The sequence below is a fragment of the Micropterus salmoides genome, unplaced genomic scaffold, assembly GCF_014851395.1.
Source record: "Micropterus salmoides isolate LMB-PRFRI ecotype aquatic unplaced genomic scaffold, ASM1485139v1 Ms_hic_scaffold_19, whole genome shotgun sequence".
NCBI lineage: Eukaryota > Metazoa > Chordata > Actinopteri > Centrarchiformes > Centrarchidae > Micropterus > Micropterus salmoides.
The window spans coordinates 30,852,435-30,862,372 of record NW_024041039.1 but is presented as its reverse complement, the minus strand read 5'-3'; the positions used below and the strand labels follow the sequence as shown (position 1 = coordinate 30,862,372).

Sequence of the window (9,938 nt, the reverse complement as noted above, 5' to 3'; positions counted from 1 at the left end):
AGGGCTTGGAAAACGGCGGGGGCGTTGGTGAGACCGAAGGGCATAACTAAATATTCGTAGAGTGTGCTTGGTCCATGATGGCTTGATTGTTCTGTTAGGAATCAGGACCCAAATGCAACACTCAGTTAAAGATAATTTATTTAGGGGAACAGGGAGGCTGGGGAAGAGAAGGTGGTGAGGCGGACGCCGAGGAACGTGGGCATGGAGAACTGAGGAGCTGGTGAGGCAGAGGAGGAGAGGCGAGGGAGCCGTGGGGGACAGGAGACCGAGGATGGTTAAATAGGCTGTTAGATTTTTTTTTTCCCCCAAACATGATCTTGAACATGACGCTTTTATGATCAATCAGTCATTGATGTATGGACAGAGAGTTATCTTTGGACATCGTAAATTTATCCTCAGCACAGAATAAAATCTATAAACTACACTGTCCTTTATTACACAGTGACTCTGTGGACATTAAGGCAAAACATTTACTGTGCGCTACAGTGCTGCAGTTTAAAGTAATCTGTACAAAACTGATCAATGAACAGTAACCTTTCATATTGTAGTCGCACAGATTGAACATTCCTATCGTAGTTATCAGCTCGATATGATGTGAATATTTCTGAGTGAGGATGACTGAGGTGCAGCTGAAACAAATGAATGTAGTATAAAAGTGAATTTTTCATTATCTGCTGATAGTCTGAATGTGTTTTGACAGCATTTCATAAAATACGAAATGAGCAAGATTTTATTAATGTAACAGACGTCTAAAACTTCAGTCAGTTTGAACCTAGACACATTACAAAAAAATCATTAATAGGTCTACTGAGTCAGCCTGTCACTTTACAATCACAGGTCCATGAGCAGCCTAAACTACAGATTAGAATCTGTTCGATTAATAATTTCATCTTCAGTTATTGCCACCGGCATTTAGTCCCGTCAGGTTCCAGCTGAATAATCAGGCCTGTAGCTATTTAAAATGAATAACAGGCTGTAGGAGAATTCCAGCACTTTATCAATCATTAAGGAAATTCCAGTCTGGTAAATGATGAATGAGCAACGCTGTATAAAATGTAATATTGTTAACGTATCGATCCTCCACTCCTGCGTTTTAGAGCCAATCATGGTCTGCGTTGACACGCATTCATATTTCTAGCTCCACCAGATTAAAATGGAGGCTCTGCCTTTATTTACCCTTTGCCATGGTGAATCGTAGTATCGGCGTTCCATTGATGATGGCTTTTTTTCATCCCCACGCACGCACTTCCATCAGGCTCAACATACTCAGAGCTGACTGAACTTATTCTGATCGGCCTTTCTGAAACGGAAAACTCTCACTGTCACAGTTTGACTGCTCAGAGTTCATCAACCCTGAGTTCAGGTTTACACTCAGAGTTTGTTGAACCTGCTTTCTGAAACAGGGCACAGGACACTCACCGCCAGCCGGGCTGCCACCACAACAGATCGTCCATCATTCTGTATGAATGTGTTTTTAACAGTTTTGGACACCGTGAAAATTCAAAGACAGCCGTTCATTTGACTGCATCAATTTAACATCTTGACCTTGGAAAGAGCAGTTTAGCAGCCACTTTTGAGTTTTTAAGCTTTCAGTCACATGTCGTGTCCTCCTTTAGGAGATGGAGATGGTGTCCTTGTTTAAGATGGTCTTTAATGTCAGATGTGAACGTACTCCTTGGTTTTTTCCGTGGTTGAAAATGATGAGTTAGAAAGAAGTGACCTTAACAGACGTGTAGCCCGCTCATCTCTACTGCAGACTACAGGTTCCAGTCCACATTAGCCGCAGCTAACATAGCACCTGAATCTCCTCCCGAACCGGTGGATAATGTAGGCATCAGATTTTCACAAGGAAGAAGAATACATGGAATAAAGAAGACAATATCTCTGGTTCTGATACGTCAATTTTGAATTTTGCAAAGAAAAAAACAAAAACAAAGTCCACCCCGAAGGGAGTTAAGATGTTGTGGTGGCAGCCCAGCTTGACGGTGAGTGTCCTGGTTTCTCCTTTTTTTTTGTCTGTGATTCTGTTTTCCCTGTTCTCTGCCTGCCTCCCTGTGTCTCCTCCCCTGTGTGTGCTCTCTCTCTCTCTCTCTCTCCCTCCGCTCCTGAGCCCAGCCAACGACCCACACCTGCATCTCGTCAACCTCCTCCTCTGCCTGCCACACCTGCCAGCAATCAACTCCACCTCTGCCAGTACTTCAACCCCAGTTCTCCACACTACCTCTGCTTGATCGTCGTTGCCCCTAACCCGGTGCCTTTTGATCCTTTGAGCCCTTATTTAACCTGCATGATCTGTTTCCCTGTCCTTGGTTTTTCCTCAGTCATTAATCCTGTTTGTCTGTCTGTCTCTACCCAGGTTCACTCACCTTCATCCCCTGCCAAGTCGGCTGGGCTCGGCTTATTGTCAATAGTGTGGCACGCCCTCAAATACTGGTGGAAAAAACACACTAAGCTGCAGCGCACACACAGAGACAAGATGTCCGCCCACTGGCTCCAGCAGGGTAGTGTTGGTTGGCTCACCTGTAGGTCGTGATTGGCTTGCGTGCTTGTCGGGGGTTGGGGGCATCAGGTGCGGGCCTGGACTGGGCTGGTTTGCGGCTCTGTCCTGTGTGCATGCTGTACATCCTGATAATTGTATTTCGGTTCTCTGAGGGGTCTGGCGACTGGTTGTTGGAGGGGTGGGGGACCGGGAAGAAGGGGTTGACGGGGTGGGTTGGGGGTGCGGGCTGGTCCTTTTTGAGCTGTTTGGGGGGTGTCTCCTCTGGATTTTAGTGCCCGGACTGGATGCTTGGTGGTTGTACGGGGATCCTGTGTGGGGAGGGATTGTGCTTTGGGGTATGTCGAGGGTTGTTTTGCGGTCGCATCGCGGCCCTCTGGATTGTGGTCGTGTTGAGTCCTAGGGGTTGGGTGCATCTGCTGACTCCCTAGGGCTGAGGGGCTGTTGCTGCTGTCGCGGGGTGATTGCTGTCTCTTTTCTTTGGGGACGGTGGGGGTGTGTTTGTGGGATGCTTCGCTGCTAGGGAGGGAAGGGGGTGGGGGTCTTCTGGCCTGAGTGACATTGCCTCCTGGGTGCGGGAGGACCTTCGAGTCTGGGCTGTTCTGTCCTTGGGCTCGGTCGTTGCTGCCCCGGACCTGCTCCCTTGTGGGGGGGGTTGATTGACTTTGGGTTGGGGCTGCGCTGACCTGCCTCGGTGGGTGTGTGGGGGTTTGGGGCTCGGGGCTTTGGAGCCTCTGGGGCGGGTCTGCGTGCTGGGGGGGCTGGATCCGTCCTGGGGCTGGGCGGGGTTGTTGCTGACTCTGGGGTGCTGCCGGTGCTAGAGGGGCTCTTGCTATAAGCCCTTGGCTGGAGGGACCTGGCGTCCTCCTGCTTAGGGGGGTGGGGGACGGAACTGAATGATGGAGCCAGTCAGGAATCTGGTCCCAGTGAGGAGGACCATTCTAGCCTCCCTATGACCTCCTTCACCTTTCCCCCTTTGGTCATATCTCACAACATACACCCTTAGGACTCTGGGGCACATGGCCGGGGGGGCTGGGCCCCTGTCCAGGGATGAGATCGGCCTCCGGGGGCTGCTGGCTCTGCCTGCACTCTGGGGAGGGATGCCTCTGGCTGGGCTGGGGGACTGTTGGCCTGGTTCTTCTGCGTTATTGTTCCCTGGCGGCGGGGAGCTTCCCGGCAGGGCTCTCTGCTGTTCTTCCTTGGGGCGGGGTACAGCTTCCCCCGGGACATGCGGTCTGGGGTCCATAGCGCTTTTGGGGGTCGCAATTAGATTATTTTCCAAAATCGTTCAGCCCTAGTGGGAAAAGAAATATGGTTTTGCTGGCAAATTGACTGTACCAGAATGTACTAAATTAGTGAAAGGGATATAAAAGGTAAAGATGATAAGAAAAAGACAGAGGCGAGGGTGTGGTTAGGAGAAGCAAGAAGCGAGACAGGTGAAAGAAAGAAACAAGGAAGAAAAAGAGACCTTAGCCTTAGTGGATAAGGAGGACAAAAGACGCCACAGCAAATAGGAGCGAAAGACATGTACAGCCAGGACCACGTCCAGATCCCCCACCACACCCCTCACTTTCTGACTTAGTAACTACACCTACTGCTCTGACTGCACAACAGCCAGACAGACTGTGTGACTCTTAGAGCAGGAGATAACAACGATGATGTAATGTACGTGTATAGACCATGGACAGCTGAAGATGGAAAGAAAGCTATGGGTTCCCATTTGTATGAAAAATAAGTTGGCATGCTGTCTATGTCGATGGGTCACATGACTGTGTCAACTCAACTTGCTTTTGTCGTCTGTTGCCTTGTCATCTGACTGTGTTGTCTTGCTCCGTCTTTGCTCAGACGGAACTCAGACTGATAAATAATTGTACTAATTTTCAAATAATTATTTTGATTGTTTGATATTTTATTGTTCTGTTCTTAAATTTCACATTTGATACAGATTTTTTTAATCAATTAATAATAATTTTTTGTCCATTAATACACACACACACACGTGTTTGGTTTTATCTGTGTATTTTATTTCAATTTTTAATAATTTTTGTGATAATTATATCTTATGTTGTGGTGGCAGCCCGGCTGACAGTGAGTGTCCTGTTTCTTTCTCCTTTTTTCTTGTGATTCTGTTTTTCGCTTGTGTTTTAGCCTGCCTGTCTGTGTCTCCTCCTCTCCCCCTGCTCCTGAGCCCAGCTTACGATCCACACGTGTACCTCGTCAGCCACCTCCTCTGCCTGCCACACCTGCCAGCAATCAACTCCATCCCTGCCAGTATTTCACCTCCAGTTCTCCACACAATCTCCACTTGATAGTCGTTGCTCCAAACCTGGTGCCACTTATTCACTCAAGCTCTTGCGTAACCTGCATCATCTTTGTTTTCCTGTTCTTGGTTTTCCCCTCTGTCTTCCCTCCATGTTCACTCACCTCCATCCTCCGTTGTGTCAGCTGGGCTTGCCACCGTGCCCTCTCCCGTCGGACCTCCTCCACGGCGTTCTCCCGGCTCTTTCCCGTGCCTAGCCAGTCAGCCTGCCACCACTTGACCAAATTTCCCAGCTAAACAAGGGGAAAGTGGCAACAGGGGCTAGATTTTATTCTATTCCAAAAAAAATCTGGTCTCTGTTTTGAATCATTCTCATTACAGTAAACAAAAAACTGGGATTGTGCTATAAAGATGGACACTAGACATAAGTTATAGTTAACACATAGTTAAGACCGGTTGTTTAAGGGGGCTTTCACACCTACCTCGTTTGGTCCGAACCAAAATTTCAGGTGTGAAACGGACCACGGTCCGGACCAAACTTGGTCCGACGAAAAGAGGTAGTCTCGGTCCGGATCAAACTGAACATGGTTCAGTTCGTTTCTAGTGTGAAAGCATTTTTTGGATGATTCGGACTTTCAGACTATTTACAGGATGGTCCGGTTTTCCCCGTGTAAACCGGAAACAACCGAGAGAAGACGACGAAAATGAGCCGCGGTAGCACTTGGGGAGAGGAGGAGACAAAGTTTTTAATTGAAATATGGTCGGACGACATAATAAAAAGTCAACTGGAAAAAACGTACAAAAGTGCGGACACTTTTCAAGTATTTTCGGAGAGGATGGTAGAGAGAGGGTATGGGAGGACGGGAGAGCAATGCCACCTGAAGATAAAGAAACTGCGGCAGCAGTATGCAAAGGTGTGTGATGCCATGAGAAAAAGTGGTGCGTTGACAAATGCGAAGGACAAGTGTCCTTTTTATGACGACCTGGAGAGCATCCCAGGCACTCACCCAACAAGCTCACCCTTAAAGGTGGTGGAGTCTTCCCCACCTGCCTCAACTTCAAGTGCATCTACTGATGAGGTCAGTGCCACAGAAAACACTTACGGAATTGTTGAGTACTTAACATTTACTAACTATTCAAAGGTAGCCAAGTTTTCTTTGGCTGTGCTTCTCATTTATACTGTCATACTGCAAAAATATTTAATTCAGCGTTCATTATTGTTTCAACAGAGTACAGCGTATGTTCTCAAAAACACAAACATAGCCTATGAACTATGGTGTAGGCTAATTGATAAGAAAACGTTGAAAACAATCATTTTTATCATGATGATTAAATTGTATTCTATTGTAGATTAATGCCAGTAGTATGCTATGCTATATATCAGACACTTGCATACATATTTAATTCAACATAACTCCATTTTATGTTACAGGAGGAAATTCAGCTACCAGCAATGAAGAGGAAGCTGGGCCAAGGACCGCAGCCCCTTACCGTAGCAGAAAGAGGAGGGCCAAGGATGATGGAAGAATTCAGGAGTACAAGAGGTTGCAGGATGAGTTCAACAATACAGGAGACAGGAGAGGGAGAATGCCACTCTGGAAAAGTGGATGAAAATGCAGAAGGAGATTGAGGAGACGCCCTTCAGGATGCTGCAAATGCTGTGTTCATGAACTTCATGCAGACCTTAATACAAAGCATGTCTCACCACAGCTAAGCGCTACACCATGCAGCATCCTGGGGTCCCCAAAATCCCCAATATCATCCACCACCTCCAGCTCCTGGACTGGGTTGCACAGCCGTCTCCACACCTACCAACTCTGCAGGCCCAACCTACAAACCCATTTGATCTGACCCCACGTGTCCTGTATCCAAATGATAGTGGTGAACCAAGTGAGAAGCAGAAGAAATTCTTTAATTGTAATTTATTTTCAGTTATGCAGTCGTAATTTATTTTACTGAACAGCACCCAGCACTTTTCATTTGCCCAGCACTGTATGCTGTATTTATGATGCTGTGTTTTTACTTTTCATTTGACCTTCTATACAGTATAGCTGTATCGATTTTATATTTTACATGGCCAAGTCTGTTCGGAGCTGAAAACAAAAACATTTATGCAGAGACGTTGAAGTGAATGTCACAAGAGCCATATTTTCTCAGTTAATACCTGTTTGGCTCTGTTTGAGTCTGCCTTATGTCTTTGGTGCTAAAGTTGATCCCTAAAAGTGTTAATATTGGGAAAGTTATTTTATTTTTCTATAATAAATGTTGACAAAAATGTAACATTGTGTCATCTCGACTTTACAAACAACATACTAAAGTGAGATGTAATTACGAACAAAACAAGATGAAGACAACTACTTTACCAATAAACTTCAGTAAAATAATGATTAATTTCTTGTAGTCAGTTGCAAAACAAAACAGTCAATAATGATTGAGTTTGCAGAACAAGCATTAATGCAATACAAAGGCTCGAATGCCAAAACAATATTCATACCTACAATTGTGAAAAATGAGCACATAATGCATTTCTAATATTTGCCCCACTCTCACCACCAATGACACGGTCTGCAGGGTCTGGTCTTGTATCATGGTCTTCATCGCCAATGTATTCTTCATTGTGACTCTCACAAAAATTGTGAAGGCGAGGATGATGTCACTGAATAGAGTAACATGACAATCACATCATTTCAACAGGCACCTCCACCTTCCCTTCAACCGTCCAAAAGCCCTTTCCACAGTCATTCTGGCTTGACTCAAACGGTGATTGAAAGCAGATTGTTCTGGTGTTATGCCTCTGCCCTCCGGGTATGGCTTCATTAGCCAAGGTAGGAGTGGACACGCGGCATCTCCTAGTATCACAAGAGGTACCTCCGTATCCTAAATGGTTTCTTGCCATCCTGGCAAGAGTGTTCCTTTCTGCCCTCGTTCATAAAGAGACGAGTTTGAGAACACGCGGGCATCATGAACCCTCCCAGGCCAGCCAATGTTGACATCCCAAAATTTCATATTATGGTCCACAACACCTTGCAGGATTACTGAGTAGAAGCCTTTGCGGTTGTAGTAGTCAGCTGGGTTGTGAGGTGGTGCCAGAATGCAAATATGGGTACCATCCACAGCTCCTGCACACTGAGGAAACCCCCACCTGTCACTGAATCCTCTGACTATTTCTCTGAGTTCTGCAGCTGAAGGTGTTTGTAGGTATTGTGGCTTTAAGTTGACAGCAGCGACAACTTGTTGGGTGAAGACACAAGCATTTGACATTCCCACACCAAAGAGGTGAGAGATAGATTGGAGCTCGAGATTGGTGGCCAGCCTCCACACGCATATTGCCACACGCAACTCCGCCACTGCCTGCCGATATCTTGTATCCTGTCAAGTCAGCCTTTGACGAAGACTGTCACAGAGATGATGGAAGGTTGTTCTTCTCATTCGGAAGTTGAGCCGCCAATCTCTCTCTGTCCAGTTGTCACATACATGCTGCCACCAAGCACTACACCTTGGCTGGACTCAGATGTTCCTGTAAAAGATGAGAAAAAAAGCCATTTATGTTAATTGCAGATTTTAATCTTTGGAGCCATGGTTCTGCTTGAGGTTTCTGCCTCTTAAAAGGAAGTTTTTCCTTGCCTGTCGCCTAGTGCTGCTCTTGGTGGGAATTTTTGGGCTTCTGTAAATAACATCATAGAGTACGGTCTAGACCTGCTCTTTTATGAATGAGCACTATGAGCACTGTGCGATAACTGTTGTTGTGGTTTGGTGCTATATAAATAAAATTTAATTGTATTATGTTGACATTCTGACATTTAATTTTAAATTTTAAATGATCTTGTTGGATTTCTATGCACAGAAATTTGTAGCATGTCTCAACTAGCTATGAATTTTAATAAATTTATGAGAATTAATACCCAATTATGAATTTTAATATTCAGAAAATATCAATCCATAAAAAGCTCTCGTTTCAAAAAAGAAGGGGCACCACCGGAGTTGTTATTATCCTAGAGTCTCCGGACCTCTAGGTAGCTTTTAATAATTATAATAATAATTATTCACCAGTGATCAGTTAGTTAATAATCGCTCATTTATCTTAAATCAATCAGTCAGTCTTATATCTAGAGGGTCAATTCTCTTGGCAGGGACGTAGAAAGAGGCAACACACACAATTCCTTGATTACAGTGAATTTATTAACTAACTAAAGCAATATAAAAGGGTGGTTAAATACATCAGGGAAATAAATACATCAGGGAAATAAACAATGGCTAAACAATGAGAATGGAGGTTCGATTGTGGGAAGCATTTGACTCATACGGCAACTAACGAACGCAATTAGATGATAACTCGGTTAAATTTGTCTAGGGGTATAAAGATTCCATATGCTGGACTAAAGAAAAATGGATTAGCAACGATTGGACGTCACTGACCACAGAATGTAGGGTTTTGGTCTTACTGCTTGTGTTTCTTCCCGCCGGGTTGCTGGCAGAGTCTGTGCGTTCTCGGTTAGGTCAACTTAAAGCTGTCAGCCAGTCGTTTTCTCTGCCGGGGAATTTCTCCGGGGTCTGTCTCTGGAAGGTTTAAGTCATCCTTTGTTGTTGCTGGCAAGCCATGTGGCGTTGTCTGACCTCCGTGGGCTTAGCTCGACGTATAGAGCTTAAAAAGAACTTGGTCGTTTTTGAATTAACTAGTGTAACTTAACGGACTGATAACTTTTAACAAATGAAAACAAAAAATAATAACAAGTAAAGTTGCTGTTAAAAGAGGAAAAAAAATCGATGTCGCGGCACTTCGCGTGTTTAGCTTCAAGCGAAATAAAGACTTCGTTGCGCTGGTCGAATTCTTAGGGCATTGCCGAGAGAGGTGCCGAAGCGTCCAGGGAGCAGAGCGGAAGAGAAGAGAGAGAGAGAGACGTTTGTTTGTGGTCTGGGGCGTGGTTCCCCCAGGGGGCAGTCCTTCGTTCTCACAGGGAGTGTTTCCGGTTTCCCGAGGGACTGTCTTTCTAAACTTTTAATGTCTATAAAAGAAAAGAAAATCTATTTGCGCGTATTATAATCAAATATTTTCCACAATCAAACCTCAATGGTCAAACAGTTGTACCGTTCTAAGTTAAGCATTTGGTAACAGGAAAACACTTGTCAAATTATTGGTCATGATAAATGAGTGACATTTATACATTAACGGCATTTCCGACG

The 9,938-nt window shown here is 45.1% G+C and overlaps 1 protein-coding gene across 1 annotated transcript; it reads left to right on the top strand.

Annotated features, from left to right (window-relative positions):
• Nucleotides 1-4,725: 4,725 nt before the first annotated feature.
• LOC119910011 lies at nucleotides 4,726-7,031 on the top strand. Its single transcript, XM_038728348.1, has 2 exons — nucleotides 4,726-6,110; nucleotides 6,315-7,031. The coding sequence occupies exons 1-2, from the start codon at nucleotides 5,462-5,464 to the stop codon at nucleotides 6,425-6,427; spliced, it is 762 nt and encodes a 253-aa protein (XP_038584276.1). The 5' UTR covers nucleotides 4,726-5,461; the 3' UTR covers nucleotides 6,428-7,031.
• Nucleotides 7,032-9,938: the final 2,907 nt, after the last annotated feature.

Excerpts from the sequence above, each read along its gene's own strand:
- LOC119910011 (XM_038728348.1), top strand. The coding sequence starts at position 5,462 with ATGAGCCGCGGTAGCACTTGGGGAGAGGAGGAGACAAAGTTTTTAATT. Across the intron at positions 6,111-6,314 it reads ATTGTATTCTATTGTAGATT|TTCAACAATACAGGAGACAG; the intron begins AATGCCAGTAGT and ends TTGCAGGATGAG.